The 22,352-nt window shown below is 42.2% G+C and overlaps 1 protein-coding gene across 1 annotated transcript in view; it reads left to right on the top strand.

Annotated features, from left to right (window-relative positions):
- ZNF827 (zinc finger protein 827) overlaps nucleotides 1-22,352 on the top strand; it is a 192,311-nt gene that overhangs the window by 42,077 nt on the left and 127,882 nt on the right. Inside the window, exons 3-4 of the mRNA XM_008048882.2 lie at nucleotides 8,822-8,994; nucleotides 14,917-15,397. Of these exons, the coding sequence (XP_008047073.2) occupies nucleotides 8,822-8,994; nucleotides 14,917-15,397 (654 nt within the window). The remainder of the gene's footprint in view (nucleotides 1-8,821; nucleotides 8,995-14,916; nucleotides 15,398-22,352) is intronic.

Genomic DNA, 22,352 nt, shown 5'->3' with positions numbered 1-22,352 from the left:
AAAAATGAGCCGGGCGTGGTAGCGCGCGCCTGTAGTTCCAGCTCCTTGGAAGGCTGAGGCGGAAGGATCGCCGGAGCCCAGCAGGTCGAGGCTGCAGTGGCCGGGAGCAGCCACTGCACTCCAGTCTGGGCGACAGAGTGAGACTCCAACTCAAAAAAAAAAAAAAATTAACTGGGTGTGGTGATGCCTGCCTATAGTCCCAACTACTCAGGAGACTGAGACGGGAGGATCACCTGAGCCCAGGAGGTCGAGGCTGTAGTGTGTGGTGATCTTGCCACCACACTCTAGCCTGGGCAATAGAGTGAGAGCCTGACTCAAAAAAAAAAAAAAAGACTTTAGTTGACTGAAGACTTGGAAAGAAATGACTGATAAAAACTGTTTCCTGAAGGCCAGACTGTAGCGGCTTTGTCAATTTAAAGTGGTCTCGAATATAACCAGCAATAGTTGTGAATATGTTTTTTTTACTCAAATGACTAGATGTATGTAAAGATGAAAAAGAGGTCACGAGCTTCCAGGGAACGGTAGACTTTTGTTGGTTCTGTTGTAGAAATACACCCGAGGGAAAAGCTGTGTTCCTTTTTTGGTTTAAATGCACTTAATACATGCCCACATCTCAATGGGCTTCTCAGCAGAATTTAATATGGGCGATCTATAAGAAATAATTTTTTCTTTGCTTTTTACTGAATTTATTCTATTGCCGAAACACTTAATATTTTAGTCAATGGATGCTCAAAATGCTTGCACTGAGAGAAGGGAGAAAGGAACTTTCCAGATCTGAGTTATATAACCTCCTGATTGATTTTTTTTTTTTTTAACCTAAGGTCCCCTTACCCCAACTCCCCCATTTTCCACATGCCTCTGTTCACAGTCCAAGACTTGGTGAAGTGGCTTCATTGACATAATAATTGTATTTAAAACAATCATTCATTTTGTAAAACTCATGCATGAGGAAAGACCACTGCCAAGAAAATGAGGGTCCTTGAGATTGCTACTTGAAAAATATTCCATGCGTCCGTGTAGACACATCCTAAATTCAAGTTCTATTTATTATTGCGTAGATTGGAAATAGGAGAGGGAATGCCTCCATGCTTTTCAATTTACGTGAATGTCATCACTTCCCAGCAGCCTAGCTAGATTATGAGTTAATAGGGAGTTCGTAGAGTATCTAATTTTGTTATTTGTCTTTGTATCGTGGATAGACGATTTGGTGTTACTCAGGATCACTGATTTTGGCATCTGAGGAGTGGAAGGGAAGGTGGGTTTTCTCTGTCTGTTCCCTCCTCCCTCCCCTCTTCCTCCCACCCTTCTCTCCTCTCTTTACCTCCCTCTTCCTTCTCCATCCCCTTGCTCTTCCACATATTGTTGGTTTCAGGGCAACCTGGGGACTGGATTTCTGGTGTACTTGGCCTTATATAAAAAGCATTATGGGAATGTGATGAGAGCCTAATATTTCTAAGCATTTCTCATTATTCTTTTTTCCCTTTACTTTAGCAGAAAATCTTAGTGCAAATCAAAATAGATAGATGGACGGGCTTCTCACAGTCAGGAAAGGGTTTCTGTTGCCTAATGACTTAAGTAAACAAACAATAACAACAAAAAAAAGTCATAGAGATGAAGTACACACCATCCTGATTCAAGCAAGACTTACATTTTTAAGAAGCGATTTCTCAAAATGTTGCCCAGAAAAAGCATACAAAGTTGATTCTAGAGTTACAGAGAGATATGTGCTAGCTGATCCTGTCTTGAGTAATTTAGACACCAGCATTTCTTTGACCTTCTTTAGGTCAAGGGAAGTCCAAACCATGAAAAAAAAATCGTCTTTTAGGTCTGGCCTTATTCTTCTTTTTTGAACAGGATTCAGTGGTTGCTGGGGCATGGTGTATTTAATTCCTTAAAGAGTCCACCACTCGATAGCCTTTCCGCCCCACAAGAGAGACGTGACACTTGAGGGGGAGGTTTCTTTCATGTGACCCTGCGCCCCTAGCACATGCTACACTGCTTCTCTGAAAGGGGACACGACAGAGGGAAGATTATGTCCGTTTGCTATAAAGATAAATGTCACACATTGACTCAATTCTCTTTGAAGCTACTGTTCTGTTGAGCTAAGAATAAAATAGATGGTTTTTATTTTAAAGACAAAGTTTCTTGTAGAAGGCCAACAAGATTCCCAGGATGCCAGGCTCCTGGTTAAAAGAAATAGCAGGGAGCATTTCAGAGAGAGGGTCTCCAAAACATCATATGGTGAATAACCTTAAAATATGCTTAGACGCAACCTGTTCTCATACAGCTAAGAGCTAAGAATATTTCCTGGGTCAGTACATAGGGGTTTTCTGGCTACTGTTTTTTTTCATATTTTTGTGGTGTTATTTAAATTATTAAGAAAGTATAGAAAGTCCAGAGAGGGAGATAATCTTTCCTGATACTCCCATTAGGTTCATGGTTATTATAATTAACCTTAATAAGCCTTAATCTGAGAATGATTACACACATGAACTTGTTTAGAAAATTCACTTTTTAACCAAGATTCAGAACTATCTGTTGTTGATTTCAATTGTATTTCCCTAGTGATTTAAACTAAGTTTGGCTGTAGATATCAGACTTCTCTCTTAGTTTTATTGAATACTTACTAGTTAAAATAGGCATGAATAATGTCAGCATCATAAACAGCAGAGAAACCCGGGGATATCCATTGCTAACACAGGGTTTTTGGTTGCCCTGAGATAGCATGTGAGAGGCATGCCCAAGAAATTCTGTTAAAAGGTATTAAATCCACGTGTGTTGTTAGGAAGGAAGATGGGTCATCATCATATACACATGTGCACCAGTAGTGTTAGTAGATCTAGAGGGAAGACAGAAATGGTGCTCAGATTATGCATACCCAGGGTCACCTGGCACCTGAGACCCCTTCTATGTATGTGGTAAAGTCTGTGTGCAGAGACTACCCACTTGCTGCAAATCACAATCACATAGGATCTAACAAAAGAAAGTTTGATTTCAAAGCCTACAAAATATTACATTTGTTTTAAAAATACCTGTTTTACATTAAAGCAATTAGGCTACTAATACCCTCCATGATTTAAAAAATTTTTTTTAGCCCAGTGAAGTTTTGTTGGTATTCTTTGCGGATTTATGTGTGGACAATAGGTTACAGTATCCAACCAGACATAAAGAGATTGACTGTAATCCCAATCCTGCCATTAGCTAGTAGAGGGTTTTGCAATGTACCACCTCTGCTCAGTTTCCTCATCTGTAAACCGAGCTGGTTTGGAATTATTGCCAAGATTCCTTCCTGTTTTAAATTCCATGCTTTTACTTACTGCTTATGTATAAACTGCGTTTGTCTGTTAACTCAAAACAACCCTTTTTTTTTCTTCCTGTTTTTGAATTAAATATGTTACTTTTTAAAATTCACTATCAATCCTCCCACAAGATCGTCTCTGCTTTGGACAGATCTTGCTCATTGTAAATAGTTCAACAAATCTCACTGTCCTTTATTAATGATGTAGTCACACTGTTTGCATTTTTAATATAAGCTGCTCCAAGTGCATTTTTGGAAATAGCTGAGGTCTAAGAACATCTGTCTGTTTATCCATCCATTCATTTGGGACATGTATTGGTGCATTATGTGAAAGGCATACACTCTTGAGTTAACGCTAGTTCTTTTGGAACTTACTGGCAACCTCCTGCATCTCATTCTTCCATTTCTAGCCCTTGTTTTCACTTTTCTCTACTCTCTTGACCCAGCCCTTTTCACTTAATCTCATTACAGTCCAATACACATTTATTGAATCATATGTCGCACCTGGCACTGTTAGGGGGCTGGAGGCACAAAGTCAAGGACGTCAGGTCCCAAGCCTGCCAGTTCTCTTCTCTTCTCTCCACCCTCCTTCTCTTCTCTTCTTCTGTCTTTCCATATCTCTTCTTTCCTCTACTGAGCTAAATTTGGCCATCAGAGTTTTGTCTGGGCTGAGCTAGACCCTACCTGAGCCACACAATGGACTCCTGTTCCTTATTTCCCATTGACACCAGTGACAAACTACCACATTGGGTCAGGCTCTTGTGGGGTCGGTTGTGGAGGCTCACGCCTGTAATCCCAGCACTTTGAGAGCCCGAGGCAGGCAGATTGCTTGAGCCCAGGAGTTCGAGACCAGCCTGGGCAATATTGCAAAACCTCATCTCTACAAATAAAAAAATAAAAACATAAAAAACATCAGCCAGGCATTGTTGGTGCACAACTATAGATGTGCTACTTGGGGTACTGAGGAGGAAGGATCACCTGAGCACAGAAGGTCGAGGCTGCCATGAGCCATGATCATCATGATCGTGCCACTGCACTCAAGCTGGGAGACAGAGTGAGACCCTGACTTAAAAAAAAAAAAATTAACATCTGCTCTGATGGTGAGTTTTCTGCTTTGAAGGGTAAGTCTAGAGTTTGTTTATTGTCATTGCTATTCCTATAGCAACTACTACTACAAGGAGCTCCCATTGACTGCGTGCCAGGTTTTTTACATACATTCATCATCTTGTGGATTCTAATATTGTATATAAAGAGAATATGTTTTCTCCAGAAGATCATATTAGCAGCTATTCATTGGGTCTACTGGCATTTGATGGAATGTAGGTTTGTTTGCAGTGATGCTAACTAGCTAGTGATGTATTTGGGGGAAGTTGCTTATTAGGCAGTTGTAAACCAGGTAAAATTTTGAACATTTCACTCCTGTTGCCTCAAGAATATGTGGTTTATTCTGAGGAAGTGGCTATATTTCCTTAGGCTCTAAATTTGAGTGAAATTTACAGCTGTCAGTTCCCTGAAAATAGTTTGGTATACAAAATAGAATACATCCTTACTTCCTCCCCTCTCTAAAGTACTTAACAGCTTACATGTGGAGGACACCCTACTAAAATATGAAATTTCTGTCTTGAATAAATAAAAATGCATATGTTACCAGAGGCGATCACTGGTCAAGTTTGAAAATCATTTCTTACATTCTGATTACCTTTATCATTTGGTTTCTGTCTTCTTCCTTTCCTGCCATGATCAGTTAAAAATTTCAAAAGTTACAGTGGCTATTTGACCATGGTTCTTGCAGTTAATTTCTTTTCACTGTGAGTATTCTAATTTTTTTCCTAGTCAATCCAGGGGTACCCTAATTTGTACACAATTCGTGTGTACTTTGGTATTAATTAAGACTAAGGAAGCATAGCTCCAAAATGAAATGGATTTATATGAAATGCTAATATGCAGCCTTTAATGTAGTGTACTCTGTACTACATTTGAAATAGAAACTCAGTGATTAGGGTGGGGGCTGGAGGGGTGTCAGAAAGAACAGGGAAGTTGGGCTCGGTGGCTCAGCTTGTAATCCCATGCCTTTGGGAGACTGAGGTGAGTGGATTGCCTGAGCCCGTGAGTTCAAGACCCGCCTGGGCAACTTGGCGAGACCTCATCTCTACAATAAATAAAAAACTAGCTGGGCGTGGTAGCGTGCGCCTGTAATTCTGGCTACCTGGAAGGCTGAGGCGGAAGGATCGCCGGAGCCCAGCAGGTCGAGGCTGCGGTGGCCGGGAACGGCCACTGCACTCCAGTCTGGGCGACAGAGTGAGACTCCAACTCAAAAAAAGAAAGAAAAAAAGAAAGAAAGAACAGGGAAAACATTGGTCATGTTAGGCAAGGCAAGATGGCCAGGGGAAGCCGGCAATGCTCATGTTTTCAGTTAATGCCTTTTTACTGCCTTCCTGTGGTGTGCCATGAACTCTCAGGTCAGTGGAGACCATCTCAGTTTTTCTCTCCTCTTCCAGACAGTAAAATTAGGCAGTTTAGGGATTGGATAGCAGGACATACTTCCCGAAGATGAGGATCCGTGACAGCCTGTTTGTGTATCTCTTTCTTATTACTTTGATGTTTCTTACAACCCAAAATAGACATCGTTATCATTTTTTCCCCCGAAGCGTATGACAATAATTTCACTTAGAGGCCTGATGCAGTCCTTTCTCTCTATTCTGTTGTTCAACATGTAGTCTTTGTGATCAAAATATCAGGGTGGAAGAAATGACAAGGAAGGATAGAAAATGAGAGGCAGAATTGGGGAGAGGACTCCAGATCAGCAGAAGCAATCAACAAAAACAGACAGCAGGAAAGCTCCAGGGATTAATAAAAATGCTTGTTTATATGTCTCTACAAGGCATAATTTTGCTAGAGTGAAAGGAAACCCTCAATCCCCCCACCCTACAATCAAAAAAGGTAATACTTGTGATGGAACATATCACAAGTAAAATTTCCAGACTTGAAGGGCATATTTTTAGTTGGAGGATTCTTTCTCAAGTGGCTTGGTTAAGCTAACCAATATCAGTTATGTATTAGTAACACTACATTTTTGGAATGCCCTAAACTTTATTCCAGAATCCTTCAGGTTTTATTAATTTTAAGTACTCCTTTGCATGTAAAGAGACTCAGTGACTCAATAAATAAATAATGAGATTATTCTGAAGCATACACTCGAGAATATCTTCTTTTGAAATTATAAAAGTAACGTATGTATTTAAAACTTCAAATAGTACAGAAGGATATAAAGTGAAAACACAGGATTCCTTCCCTGATATCTTCCTTTTAATTCAGTCTTTCAGTGTTAACTGCTTAGTGGTGTCTTGGGTATGTGTCCAGAAAATTTTTATACAAATAAAGAGATCACTTTTTGTTTGTTTCATTTATTCCTGCCATTCTTTCCACTACCTACCCCACCTCCCGGCCATTTTTTGTTTTTTGCTTAAGCTTTTAAAGCAAATCCCAGACATATCCGTTTGCTTGTATCACCAACAGATAAAGACTTTAAAAGGATAACCACATTTCCACTATTACACTATTAAATCTAACGGGAACAACAATTGTTACATGATATTATGGAACACCCAGACTCTAATCGGTATTTCCTCAGTTATCTCAAAAATGTCTTTTTACAATTGCTTTGTTTAAACAGAATTCAAATAAGCTTCACACCTTGCGTTTGTTTTATATGTCTCTTAAGTCTCTTTTTATCCCTAACCCCTTCCCTTTTTGAAATGCCATTTATGTTTTGAAGAAACTGGGTCATTTGTCCTGAGGAGCTCCCACAGTCTAGATTTTCCATGCCCTTGGTGTGTTTAATACTTTTCTTTCTTTCTTCCTTTCTTCATTCCCCCCTCCTTCCCTCCCTTCCTTTCTTTTTTTGAGTCTAAGTCTCACTCTGTCGCCCAGGCTGGACTGCAGTAGCAGCATCATAGCCACCGAGTCCTTATAGTCACCGAGTCCTCGAACTGCTGGGTCCAGCCTTCCAAGTAGCTGAGACTACAGGCATGTGCCACCATGCCTGGCTAATTTTTTTATTCTCGGATTCCGGGGCTCAGGCAGTCCTCTCGCCTTGGCCTTCCAAAGTGCTGGGATTACAGGCATGAGCCACCACACCCAGCCTAACACTTTTCTTTTTAATCACCTGTATTTCCAATAATGGGCTAGCAATATGGGGCTTGATTAAAATTCTTATAATAATATTTCATAGATGGCATATCAGAAGGCACACAATATCTGTTTAGTGATGTTAAGATTAATCAGTGGTTTAGGTGCTGTCTGCTTGATCCATCCTTTATAAAGTTCCCTATTAACATTTTGCCCAATGATTTTAGCAGCAATTAAGTCCCATTTTTTAGAAAACAAAAACGGAATCACTCTGCACATGTGGTTTTATATCTTGCTTTATGCACAAACTCTAATATCTTGGACATATTTCATATCAGCACCTATAGATCTAGCTCATTTTTAAAAATGGCTTTGTATATCTTATTTTATACACTTATGCCAGCCTATTTAACTGGTTTGGAAGTATTTCTGATTCCTCGTGGTTAAGAAAGGAACGTCTAAGCCCCTGACTCTGCTTGTTTTGGTTCCCTGTGTCCTTAAATTGCAGAGGTTAGTGTGGCGCTGAGCAACATAAATTGGTAGACCAGAAGTTTAGCAATACAGTGTCACAAGAGACCCTTCCCTTTGGGGATGGTGGAGGAGAAAGTGATCTTAGCTTAACTCGGAGGAGGTGGTTGTCTAATTTCCTGAAAAACTGGAGCATTTGTGGTGCCATGGTTATAGTTCTTTAAGTGGACAGCCAAGGCCTATTCGCCACACAGAGGAAGGCAGCAAGTCCTGTTAGTGGCTTCCAGAGGGTCAGAAATAAGAGGGTAAAAAAGTTTGACCTTAAGACCCCCTGATGGCTGTATTAGCAGCAGCATCTGCTCAAGCCACAACAAAACAAGCGAACAGTAGACATCTAAAAGCTTGTCTCCATTGGTGGTCCGTGTCTGAGGTTTATGATTGCCGTTTGGTTTTCAGTGAGGAGCAGTGGGTTAGTCTCTTGTCCCATTTGGTTTGTTTTAATTTCTCACCATTTTCCAAGTTCATGAATTCAGACACAGACTCAGGTCTGGTGGTTTCCTCCAGGAAACAAAGTTCCTGAATCTAGGCTTCTCTATCTTTGGGCTTGGAGTTAAGACAACAGGCCAGGTGAAGCCCTATTGTAGGTATCCTAAGTGTGGGATGGCCTTTGGAAGTAAGATTTTCACAAGATGTCTCAATCAGATTTTGGAAAATGGAGCCTAGATGAAAGTAACTAGATAGATGTGGGTTTCTACCTGGAGAAAAGCCGTCATAAAACTTCCTCACACACGAAATCTTGGAATTGCCAAGGGAAAAAAACCCAAATCATTTTTAGTGTCGTTTATATAGCAATGCATGTGAATTAGTGCCAGATGCAATGTACCTTTTTGTTTTCTTTAATGTTCCTTTCTTTCTCCTTCTTCCAAGCCTCAGAAGAGGAAAGCGGAAAGCCTTTTCAGTGTCCAATATGTGGTTTGGTTATAAAAAGGAAGAGTTACTGGAAGCGGCACATGGTGATTCACACAGGTTTAAAAAGTCATCAGTGTCCGCTCTGTCCATTCCGGTGTGCTCGCAAGGACAATCTCAAATCCCACATGAAGGTAAGCCACCTGCAGACGACCTCATGGAGAGGTGGGCATGGCCAGGGATCCTGCACAAGTTCCGGGGCAGGAGACCCCTTGGCCGAGAGAGGGCGCCACTGGCAGAGCATGGTGCTCAAGGTGGCAAGGTAGACTGCAACATCAAAGACAGATGTTGGAAGGCATTAAAGTTGTCAAGTGGACAATGATGATATTAATGTCCACTTTTCAGCCAAGAACTTAAGGCAGAGAAAGTCTTCAGTAGCCAAATGTGTGTGGGGGAGAGGTGTCCTTTTTCATAGGGGCGCAACAGCCCAACCTGGCCTCTGTGGTGACCCAGTTCTGGGGACACTCGGAGGCAAGTTGGAGAAGTGCAAGAAGCGGGGAAAGTCAAGTCCAGGAAGAGCTGCTGGACTGAGCACCAAAGGGAGGGCCCTTGGACCCACTCCCATCCTGGAGAGACTGCTTCGCCTGCTGTGGCTTTATTCTCCAGCTTGCAAACCCCGGGGACGACCCAGAGACAGATTGGAGGAGGTGTGAGGACATTGAAAGGCACCTGGCCTTTAACTGTAGTTAGCCCTGTGGGAGGCTTGGGGTCCATCTGTAACAAGACTGAGAGTCCCCTTTGAGGCTGTTAGTGTTTGAGCTATCATAATTCCCAGGATTCTGTTTACCAGACATCCTAGGACATCCTTTTCAATGTCCTTTTAAAAAATTGGGGAGCTCGAGCCTGCTATAAGCATATAGAGAATTGGCTGGAATCCCTGTGTCCCTCTTATGTGAGAGATGGGGGGAAAACTTAGTCTTGTGGAAATCTTTTTAGCAGACACCATTAACATGAAGGTTTTTTCTCAAATTCAAGGAGGAAACTTCTGAGATCAAAAGGGCATGGGCTTTTGAATTTGATAGACCTGAATTTATTTTATTATTTATTTATTTGTTTGTTTGTTTATTTATTTTGAGTTGGAGTCTCACTCTGTCGCCCAGACTGGAGTGCAGTGGCCACTCCCGGCCACCGCAGCCTCGACCTGCTGGGCTCCGGCGATCCTTCCACCTCAGCCTTCCAAGTAGCCGGAATTACAGGCATGTGCTACCACGCCCAGCTGATTTTTTGATTTATTGTAGAGATGAGGTCTCACCGCCCAGGCGGGTCTCGAACCTGCGGGCTCAGGCAATCCATTCACCTCAGCCTCCCAAAGACGCGGGATTACAGGCTGAGCCACCGAGCCGGCTAGACCTGATTTTAAATCTTATTATGCAGCTTACTAGCTAAGTGACCTTGAGCGAGTTAACCTTTAGACTTTTCATATTCTCATCTGTTCAATGGGAATGATAATGTTTGAAGCGTTGTTGTTAATATCTAAGGAGATAATAGTAGCACCATGTCTGACACAGGAATGTTCAATGGGAGTTTTTAAAATTTTCATAACTATCATTGAGCAAGTTAATAATAACAATCATACCCTCACTGACATTTTCAATATGGTTCTGCTGTTGACATTGTTTATCACGTGTCTGCTCTCCTGCTTTAAGAATTGTAATGTATGTATGTAATTAAGATATTTGCTTATTTGGAAATCTTGCAGCCTAATCCTTCTGAATAGATTAGTAATCACTTCAGAATTGTAGTTCTGAAAAAGTGTGATCAGACACAACCTTTTCTGACTTTAGGAAATAGCTTAGAAGATTAAAAAACAATGTAAATCCATGATGTAATTTGTTTTCTATCGTTTGCCTTTGTCTCCTGGGAGCAGCATGTCCTTCATCTTCAGAAACCATTTAACCAGGAGTTCTGGTTGGTTGAATTTTACTCAGCCTACTTACTTTTTACTTTAACCCTCTTCATTCTCTATCACGTATTCCCAGAGTAAAAACTCATATTTTAAAGTTGGATTTCATTAGCCCAATGAGACTTCAAAGGAAATGCCTTTAAAACTGAACATTTGTTTAAGTTACTCTATCCTAAGCTGTGTTTAAGAAATCAGGTCTAGCGAATTTAAAGCTTCAGCGAGCAGAAAACTTGCATCTAGCCTGACACCTTGTAAGCCTGGTTTCAGCTCAGGGTCACTTAAAACAACCTATTTATAAACCCTGGAAAAAAAAAGCTGGGTTTTCAATAGCAGTAACTACTGACCCTGAAACTACAGGGAGATGAGTTGGGTGCCTTGATGATACAGACGGCCGGCCACGGCAGTGTCACAGATGAGAGCCGCAAGGACTCTGCAGGTCATGGGGTCTTAGAATGCTTTCAGAACAAATCAATAACCAGTACGATAAAGCCGTTGTGTGAAATGACTACTTTATTCAAACCAATGGTGTCCTAACCTGTTGAGCTTCGACTCCAGCTTTTGATAAGAGAAGTGTGAGAAGGCTTCATGCAAGTTTAATTTTATCAAATGGTGTACTCTTTCTCCTGCTCTCCACTTCACTTAATGGCCTTTAAAAAAAAATCGAATAATTCATGATTTTATTTTGATTAGATATACTTTAGTTTTGCTAAATTTTGCAAATAAAGTCTACCCAGAAATAGATTGACTGTGGTCTTTATGTATAGACGTTCTCTACTATATTCACCGGAGCCTACAAATATGGATAGGTTTTCTAAAACAAATTCTGCCTAAGAAGTGGGGGCAGTATAGCCAGAGATTAAGATCTCAAACTGTGTGGTCAGCAACACCTTAGTTAGAATCTCAGCCTCATGACTTAGGAGCTGTGAGACTTTGGAAGAATCATTTAACCTCTCCAAGCCTCTGTTTCCTCTAATGAAGATAATAATCATACAGTCTACCTCATGAGGTTGTTAGAAGGGTTAAATGAGATAAAGCCCATGAAGCACTTTATACAGTGCCCAGCAATGAGAAACAACACTCAGCAAATGTAACTAATATAGTGATCATTATCCGAAAGCCACCTGGATATACGTTAGTGTTTATACTTAGAAATAATCAATGAGATGGTATAAGAAAGTACTCCAAAATAAATATTATTGCTTTTCTCTTTTTGTGACATATCTTTAGTGCTGAGAACTTAGAAAAACTGATAAGCAAAAAGAATATAAAATTGACACTTAATCTGTTATTCTGATATATATACTTCTATTTTGATTATATGGGGATTTTCTAAAGAAAAAAAAAGAGATTCTTCTGTATTCATTCAACAAATACAGTCCTTACTGTATCCCTACTATATCCTAGGCACCGTACATTTTTTTAACCTGCCTTTCCAGGATATTGTACATGTTTTTATGACCAGCTGCGGAAGGAGCTTGTAAATGCCTCCAGCTTCCTCAGGGTTATCTCAGATTTCCATTAAGTCTTTTACAACTTTCTTGGATGAGTGAGCATACAGGAATTAAATGTGAAATTCATAATCTAAAACTGAACAGAAAAAGTGAGGAGGACTGCTAGGATAAAGACGTGGGTGAGCTGATGGCGATAAACTGGACAAGAGTCAGGATGCTGAGTTCTGGTCATCCTGGGTCTCCCATTGAAGGAGCTGTGACTCCTCGAAGCCCCCTCCCCCACCACCTGCTCCTCTCAGGGGGGATGCAGTTGGTGTGTCCCGAAGTTTCTCCAAGCTCTGGCCTACCATGACCCAAGCATTGAGTGCCACCAGGAGGTGGCCCTCATAGAGAAGAGATGGCCCTAATGATGTCATGGCGCCTGATACAGGATGGTGTGAAATGACCAGAGGGCAAGTGAGTCTGTAAACATGGCTTGGAGAGAGACACACTTCAGACAGGCATTTCTTCACATGAGTAGACTAAGAGGTCTCTAAAGCTAGAGAGGAAAGATTATAACAGAAAAGTACTCTGATGTCAGCAGAGAAAGAGAGAAAGTACAGCCGGAGGACAGAGCTAATTCTTCTCTCTCTAGGGCCAAAGACACAGCTTATAAAATTTTAAGTGCAAAAATGAACACAACACCCACTGCTTTTTCTTGAAACGGGTGCTGATTTTTCCATAACAACCTAGAACAAGGCCAGGATCTTGTGGAAAAGAAGTCACATCACATACTAGCACGCAGACTCTTTAATCCAGGGCTCTCTTTTGATTTTTAGAACTTGGGCTTGTGCTCTGTCCTTCTCCTTCCAGAAGCTGCTTCCGGAGGCTTCTGTTCTTGGATTAGCTCCTCTCCTCTCCTGGGTCAGTAGATGTAAGGACATTTCTGAAATGGAATCTGCCCCCGCTGCACCGCTCTCAGGGACGACGGAAGCTCTCTGCCTTGTGACCTTTACCACCTGGTTCTGGGGCATGCCTTTGGCAGCACCTGTCAGGGTCCTGTGGGGCTGTGACCTTACGTCCCCAAGGTGCCTGCTTCTGGGTGGGTGGGGTAGAGAAGATGGCGGGGATTCTGTGAGAGAGCAAATGAAATGATCGGCTCAGAGTGAAATCTCTTTGTTGTGAAGGAACAGAAAGGGGTGACATTAACAGCCGGTGACAATCGGTGTGTTTCCCCACCCCCGTTCCTCTGCCTCCCGGCGGAGAGACAGCCCTTTCATGAGAAGGACTCAGGCACAACAGAGTTTAAGTGTCTATGTTACTTCTTTTAAGAAACTCATGCTTTGGGGGACCCAGAATCACTTCTGTTGTTTTTTTCAAAAAACCACAGTGGGGTGCTGTGGCGACAGGATCTCACTATTAACTTTTAATTTCTTTGCTTTTGTTGGTCACTTAACATTATTTAAAAGTATGTTTTGGCTGGCGAATAATGCTTTTGGATTGTGTTCAGAATGCATAAACAGCTGTTGTAAAACTCGCTCTCTTGGAAGGGAAACCTACACAGAGGGGCCAGGTGGTGCAACAGATGAACGAATGAGCTTTTAACCTCTATGAGACCAGGGTTCGAGTCCTGCTTCGGTCACCCCTGAAAGATGAGGTGCCCGTTCTGTTTTGCTTTCGAATTCCAATCACTCACTTGTTTGTCCAAATCGGACAGCTCCCCCAGTCGTTTGGCCCAAATCTACACAATTGGCAGTTTCCACTCTAGGGAAGGCCAGTCCTGAAATAGCAGAGTGCAGCAGGTCAGTGCTGGAGTACATTGGCAGAGATGAATGAGGAAGTTACAAGCCTATGAGCACCTGCCAGCTCGAAGCCTGGCTTGGGCCAATGTAACGATTTCCTCACTTTTTCAAGCACTAAATTTGGTAGTGACAGGAAGAAGAAAAGTTTCTTCCAATTTTTACAGGTATCGTGTGCATGCAAGACTGGAACTGAATTTCTCAGTCTGCATTCTTTCATTGCAGACGTCAGAATCTGGAGCATGATATTATAGCCACGTTTGGAGAAATTGGTTTCCTCTTGCTCAGGATACTTGGTGAGGGTCAGACCTTAGTTTTTCTCCTACTTTGCTTTCTTTATATGTAATTTTGCTTAAGCCATTTATTCTGGGGTCTCAATTTCCCTGTCTATGAAACGGGAATACCCTGGAGACATTATTTTCTACATTCTTAATTACCTAAGAGCAGCATTTTGAAAATTGAAATCATGTTTGCAAAACTTAACTAATTCTCTGGGTGATAATAATTGGGTACATGCAAAGTATCATTATTGGGAGAGAAATTACTTGACAGGTTACCTCTTTTGACCCCCAATAAGTAATTATGTAAGTTCGCATTGTGCCGAGTTTATAATATTTTCTCTGAAGACATCAACTGAGATGGGATGACTAGAATACTAGGAGGATTCTATTCAAAACAGCATCCATTGGCAGATAGCATCCTCGGCTGTGAGTGTGGCCCTAATAATGGATTCTTAGCCTGCATGGACCCACTTCATGTTTAGGGATTGACCTCATTACCTGGGGCACAGTCACGAGATGTACCTCGGTACAGAGGCCAGCCCTTTGCACGGTGGGGATGTGATGGATGCATAATTTGGATGTAGTGCAAGGCATTTCCCATAAACGCACAGTGGACAGCTCATTCTTCTTGCTTCTCTGCCAGGTTCATCAGCATCAGGACCGGGGAGAGACCTTTCAGTGCCAGCTGTGCCCTTTCACTTCCTCACGCCACTTCAGCCTGAAACTCCACATGCGTTGCCATCAGCACTTCCTGAGGACAGAAGCCAAGGTGAAGGAGGAGATCCCAGACCCAGATGTCAAGGGATCTCCCCACCTCAGTGACAGTGCCTGCCTGGGGCAGCAAAGGGAAGGAGGAGGGACAGAGCTAGTGGGGACCATGATGACGTCTAACACTCCAGAGAGGACTAGCCAGGGAGGGGCTGGCGTCTCACCTTTGCTGGTGAAGGAGGAGCCCAAGGAAGATAACGGCCTGCCCACCTCCTTCACCCTGAGTGCTGCCGACAGGCCCGCCAACCACACAAAGCTGAAAGACCCCTCCGAGTATGTGGCCAACAGTGCGTCAGCATTGTTCAGCCAGGACATCTCTGTTAAGATGGCGTCTGATTTTCTCATGAAGCTGTCAGGTACTTGAATAGGGTTGTATTCTCCCTCTCTCTCTCTCTCTCTCTCTGTCTCTCCCTCTCTCTCTCTACCAAGTAGTCTCATCTGTAAAATAAGCTGCAGGACTAGATGATGTCAAGGTCCCTCTAAATCCTAATAGTCTGCACTTTCATAAGTTTTCCCCTTGACTTTTTTTGTGTGTGTGCAATCCTTTGGAAGTAGGTATTGCTTTGGCTTGGGTCTCGAAGCAATAGGGATTGTTGATTTCCTTCTGGTTTTTTTTTTCCCCCCTTTTCTTGTTGGGGGATGGGGGGAAGGTCACATGGCGAGCCAGGTTGGTGTCAGTTGCTTGTGTGACCTTGGGCCTTGGTTTAACATGTCTCTTCTGCACTGGGTTCCTTAAAGTATTTGTATGGAATACCTCATTTTTGCATTTTCAAATTCATTACTGTCTTTATTTGAAAGGTGTTTAAAAGATATATATGAGAGACTGCTATTAGGAGTTATTGATTTTAAAATTTGAGCAAATGATATTTTTTTCAGTGTTTTTTGTGGGAAGTTTTTTATTGTGGTAAAATATGTTTAACAGAAATTTTACCATTTCAACCACTTTTTAGGTGTGATTTTCAATGGCATTAAGAACATTCACGTTGTTGTATGACCATTGCTACCATCCGTCTCCAGAACTTTTCAACTTCCCAAACTGAAACTCTGTACCTGCTAAATAACTTCCTAATCTCCCCTTCCCCTCAGGCCCCAGTAACCACTATTTTACTTTTCTGTCTCCATGAATTTGACTAATCTAGGTATCTCATGTAAAGTGGAATTAAACAGAAAAATTTTGTAACATTTTTTTCCAACTTCCCTTTGGAAAGAAGATGGAGTATAAATTATAAAAATGTATTCTTATGAAGTGACATCACTTTTCATCAACATTAAATTATGCATGGTGTTTCTTTTTGCTTTTGTCATTTTTTTTTCAACGTCTTTAACTTAAGGTGTGATGTCGAACAGGGGTGTACAAATGTTAGGGAGCACTGGGTTTCCTGACTCCCTCTTGGAGTGATGAGACGTATTGCTGGATGGCCCTGCGACTTGTTATGTTTTTTAAAGTATGATTTTAAATTTTAAAGGAGCTGTAGAGAGTGGGGAAAGGTCGGTGGAGAATTGGTTCTGTCTTTCAGTGAAGGTGGCTGTCCCCACGATGATTTCCAAATGCCATTTCAGCTCTTTGGAGATTGACAATACCCTTTTAAGTGGAGAATAATTGGTCACCGCCTTCCTTTAAATGGACTGTGAGTCGCATTTCACTAAATGTCATTGCCAGGTGAATTAGAGGTTTGGCTCTACTCTGAAGTCCCTTTGCTCAGTGACTCCTCAGTCGGGCCTTTTGGAGGTCCCCCTTACCCCAGATCTCTGCCCCTCAGGAGTGAGAGACATGAGTTGGAAGAAATGAGGGAAGATAGAGGGTGGAAATCGAAGCGTCCTAGAAGTGAACTGAGGAGGAAGAGAGAGCAGTGAAGGCGACAATCTCATGCTGGAAATGGCCAAGTCTCAGGAATTAAAATGCATCTGACAGTGGCACTGAGGGACACGGGGTTCTCTCCTCCTCTTCCCCTGTGCTCCCTTTCCCACCTTCTTTCTCTCCCGTCCCAACCTAGGAGAAATGTGATTATTAGAGACTTTGAGTTCTATATTTAGAAACTGGAAAATGTGGGGAACATACATATTTCCAAACATTCTACTTCCGTTGTCCTGATCCTGGAGGATTTCACCTCCTGGGAACTCTGGGGTTTTTTTGCTGGTCTCCCCTGCCAATATAACTCCTCTTCTGAGCTGTTGCAGTGCTGTTAAAAGGAGGAATGCACATGGCGCATTCTCGTAGCATAGCTTAGGAAAGGGGACATTTCCTTACTTAAAAGATGGAGACCAGGCAAATGGGGGACAATCAATCCAGGGATTTTTTTTTTGTTTTTTAATCTGGAGGAAGATGGAGCAGGGAGGAAGGAAGGGATGGTCTTTGGATAAAACACTGGTGTTTGCTACTTTCATCCTTCTGGGCTCAGCTCTGAAGACCCATATGAGGCTGTAATTAGCTCCGGACCCAATCTCAGGGAGCATGAGAGAAGGCTTTCGGCTGCTTAGAGCCAGTATTGCAAACAGCAGAGACACGAGGGGAGAAACCAGTTGGTGGGTCGGGTGAAGAACTGCACTAAAGGCTTCTATTGTGATCTATTTTTTCAGTTAGCTATTGATGGGGAGTTGTTTACGGTTTGGCAGTCAGAATATTTACTGACTGATCAATTGGCAGAAGAAAACAGATAACAAATGCACACACTATTTATGCAAAAGGCCCATGCAGCTATTTTATGGTGGCTTACTGGAGGTCCTGAAACCTGACTTGTATGCACTGTTACCTAGCAACCTGTTATAAAGTCACTGGGGAGTGAGATGCATCAGTAATTTTTTTTGTGTGTGCATATTTGGATGTAAATGTAAACTTGGTGACTGTGGCAATGCAGCCCAGGAGAGCACAAGATACGTTAAAAGGAAAGAATCTGTTTTCCAGAGGGATTTTTTTTTTTGTTTCTTTTTTTTTTTTTTCTAATTCTATGAACTCTCAGGCTGATCCGGCCGTACAATTGATAGCTGCTCTCACTGTGGAGCTCTACCTGGCTGTGTCTGTGGATTTGATTCAGGGACAAAAAGCCACATCCCAGGGAGCTGTGGCAGAGTTTCTAGCTCTTCCCGTCACCAAATGTAGTGAAGTAGTGGTTAGCCTCAGGCCTTGTCCTTTGGCGTCATAACGGCGCCATTGTTCCTGCACTGAATTTTGTTGCTGGGCTCTGTCCCTGCACCTGCTGGTACTATAGGGTGCAGCTGTTTGTGGGCACCGATTCTGTGAGTCTTTGTGCCAGCCAGATCACTGTCTGCAAAACTGGAGCACAGTGACAAATTCAAGCGTGTAGACACCTACTTGTTTCCAAAAGAAAGAGAGAAAACACTTGATGCTTTCTTGCCTGCTTATTAAGGGGATTCTTTCTTGTTCCTTCGACTAAAACTAAGCATACAGATGACTGAATGGGACCCAATGGGATTAAAAGTCACTGGGTGGAATGCTGTTTTAAATGGACACCCAACCCCCTCCCCTCCACCGCCACCCCTATTTGGACGCTCCCTAGTGTGTGTGATTGTTAAAGAAAATTCCTTCTTCAACCATTTAGCAGTTCTTCTGACTGAGCCCACACTTAACATTCCTGGGGCCTTCAAGAATAATGTTGTTCCCTAGAACCGAGGCGGCCAAGGCTCAGCATCACAGTTGATTCAGGGAAAAGTACAGGCAGCCCCTGCTGCTGGCTTTCTGGGCTGACGGAAAGATAACATTTTGTAGATTTTGCTCAGGGTTTTGACCTAGGAGGCAGGACTTAGAGGGCTACAGCCCTGCATGTTTGTGTATATCTTTCCTGAAATCCAGAAGACATATGCAAATCATTACATGTCAGGGCAAATGATCTGGTGGTCACATGACCGGGGGTGTACAGGGGAGAGGTGCTCACCCAACCGTGGAAAGTTCAAGTTCCTGCTGATTGTGTGCCTTGTCGCCCATAGCTAGCAGCAGTTCTTAACCTCGGCTGCACATTAGACTTAACCAAGGGAGTTACAAAAAAAAAAACCAGTGCTCAGAAATGATGATTTACTGGGATAGGCCTTAGACATTGATATTTTCTTTAAAGTCCTCAAATAATGCTAACGTGCAGCCAGGACTGGGGACCATTGATGTGGAATATAAACTTAGTACCCTGTACAGTTTTTTTCAATACAGCCTTGGTTTTCTTCAGTCCGGTTTTCTTCCTTTGCTTTCCATCCCAGACCATGAAAAGAGGCATAGCAGTGTGAGATCGGTCTGAGGCTTTTACCATAGGTCAAGGTTGACATGAAAGAGAGGCTGGGTGAGTCTAGTTCATAGAGCACCCAGGTTTTTCCTTGTGGGACCTCATGACAGGAGCATTTCTCTAGTTAGAAAGCCTCAACACTCACTGGGAGCAGTGGCTCATGCCTGTAATCTGAGCACTTAGGGAGGCCAAGGTGAGAGGATCACTTGAGCCCAGGAATTCGAGACCAGCCTGGGCAAAGTAGTGAAACCCCCGTCTCTACAAAAAATAAAAAAAATTAGCTGGGAGTGATGTGCGCTCCTCAGGAGACTGAGTCCAAAGGATCACCTGAGCCCAGGAAGTCAAGACACCAATGAGCCGTGATCATGCCATTGCACTCCACCCTGAGTGACAGAGTGAGACCCTGATTTAAAAAAAAGAGAGAGAGAGAGAGAGAAAGTCTCAAGACTCGATCTAGAGCATCAAGGGACTGGAAGTGTCATCATTAGAAGCCTGATTAAAAGTTGCCTGCAATGGCCTTACATCATTTTCTTTTTCTGAAAACTACACTTTTTAAGATATAAAATTTAATTCTAACTCTCCAAATTATAACCAAGCACTTGACAGAAACTTGGCACCTCACTTGTTGGCTGGGAATATCTTTTTGTCCCTTGGTTTTCCAAAATAAAAGATATGTCATTTCAACTATTTTTAATTTGGAAACCGGCAAAAAATTTTTGTGCTGTCTCCCACATTATATTAATTTCGTAAATTTGAGACCAAAATAATTTTAACTAGGAGAGATGGACTTTTTAAAAGCAGCAGTTACTTTTTGCCTCACTGAGACAGTTTGTGAACAAATGGATGCAAACTAAGTTGTTTCTCACTGAGTAGCTCAGCCATAGGATCGTGAAGGTTTCCATGTACAGATGAACATTGTTTATTAATGTGTTTGTGTCATATAGTGTCATTTCCCATTGGCCTTTGTTTTATGACCTCTCATCTGTTTTACATGATTTTATGCATCTGTAGTTACAGTACAGTTTTTGTGTAAGTGACAGTCCCTGATCTCATTTTACCTTTGTCCTGCTGGAGAAGGAAAGACGGGGACATGTCCATTGAACCAAATCCTCCTCCTTGTCTGGTGGCTCTGATGGGCTTTCTGTAAAGCATCTTCACAAATGAGCTTTCTTCCAAGTAAATGCCATCCTTGTGTCACTCACAACCTAAGACTGCAGTGCCAACAGCCTACGGAGGTCTCTCCCATTCCCCGGGTCTGGCCATGCCTTTCCCAGCTGGTTTCTTTTTGACATCTTATCTTTGCATCTTTGGTTTGGTCCTTTTTTTGAACCCTGCCTTGCTTTTCACATGATGGGCACTCACTGATCACGTGACTAAAATTCCTTATGTGAGCAGCTGCATTTAGGGACCTTATTCATGCAGGCATCCTGAATGCCCTTTTTAAATTCTGAACTTTATTGAACATGGTGATTCATATGAGAGGAAGAATGTGATTCTTCCCTGTGTTTCAGTGACTTGCAACTCCATGAGACAAGCACTGATCTGAGTCACAGAAGGAGGCAGGTGGGATTATAAGTAAGTGGGGTCTGGATTTCTTACACATGCAGGTGTTGATACTTTCTTGGATGGAGACTGTATGCTGTTTACTCATTGCTTACTCTTTGTACTTTATATAGTGCCTCCTCTGTACCATTAGCTCCTTTGAACCTCATAGCAACCCCACAGATAGGTGGTACTGATACAGATGAGGAAACTGAAAAACAGAAAGGTTGAGAGTCCTGCCCAAATTCAGGCAGCTAATAGGCCCCACAACTGGGATTCTAACCCAAGGAGTGTGGTCCCGGCAATCCTTTCCTCAGACTGCCTATATCCCAAATTACAGAATAAAAAAGCAGCTTTTGAGGCCAGGTGTGGTGGCTCATGCCTATAATCCTAGCACTTTGGGAGGCTGAGGTGAGAGGATTGCCTGAGCTCATGGGTTTGAGACCAGCCTGAGCAACTTGGCGAGACCTCATCTCTAAAAAAATTAAAAGAAAAGAAAAGAAAAAGGAAGCAGCTTTTGGAAAGTAAAGAAGTGGTTTTTAGGCTCTCTTCTCTGCCCTTGTTTGTTGTGGAATTAGCCAGAATCTCCAGGTTGGGAGCTGCTCTCTGAATGTCGTATGTCAGCAATTTTAGAAGTTGCATTCATACTTTAAGACTTCTCAAGAATTATTAACACAAATGAGTAGTAACAGCAGGACCAACTTATATTTATTGTGTGCCGTGGATTGCAAATACATTAGCTCATAGCAAGCATGTAGGGTCATGACTGGAACCCACATCTTTTCTTCCTTGTTCCTTTGGATACGGTATATCTAGTCCTAGAATTGCCATCAGAGTAATTTTTTATGTCGATAAACCCTCGAGAAAATGTATCAAAGTCTGTTGTTTCTATAGATACGAAGAAGTAGACTTCTTGTGAAAGTCCATTTTCTTCTTTTTATTACTGTTATTATTGCTGCTGCTTCTACTATTATTATAAGAGCTATAATTAATCAAATGTGTTTATAGTGAGCTGGGTACCGTGCCAGCCACTTCATGTAATTTCTCATTTAACCCTCACCACAGACCTACACGAATCATATTAGGTCACTAATATTAAGCCTATTGTATGGACGAGGAAGCTGAGACTTAAAGGTTTCAGCTATAAGGCACAGAGCAAAGATTCAGCTCTAACTGTGAAAGCTTGACTCATGACTGCTTCATTACTGTTACCTAATTTTTTTTTCTCAGTTGAGCAAAACTATCTTTTGACCTCCATCTGCTTCTCTGTTTATTTTCCTTGGCTCCAAACCATGGCATCATTTCTAATGCATGCACTTTCAATCACTAATCTGCTTAAATTTTTTGTGTCTTCAAAATGTGTCTACAATTCCTGCTTTCACACACAGCCTTCACCTCACACCTAGTCAGCTTGCCCCTACAGCTCTTTCCTTGATATTTTTTCCCACCCCAACCCCCAAAACATTTCTAATGGATTCTTCTTCCAGTGCCTCTTACATCAGACTATGCCCCTGCCTGACTGGCTCTTTTCTTTTCTTTTTGT

Source organism: Carlito syrichta, unplaced genomic scaffold, assembly GCF_000164805.1.
Source record: "Carlito syrichta isolate Samal-C Ts95f unplaced genomic scaffold, Tarsius_syrichta-2.0.1 Scaffold128002, whole genome shotgun sequence".
Lineage (NCBI taxonomy): Eukaryota > Metazoa > Chordata > Mammalia > Primates > Tarsiidae > Carlito > Carlito syrichta.
Note: the sequence above shows the minus strand (reverse complement) of the source record. Positions and strands in the feature narration are given on the sequence as shown.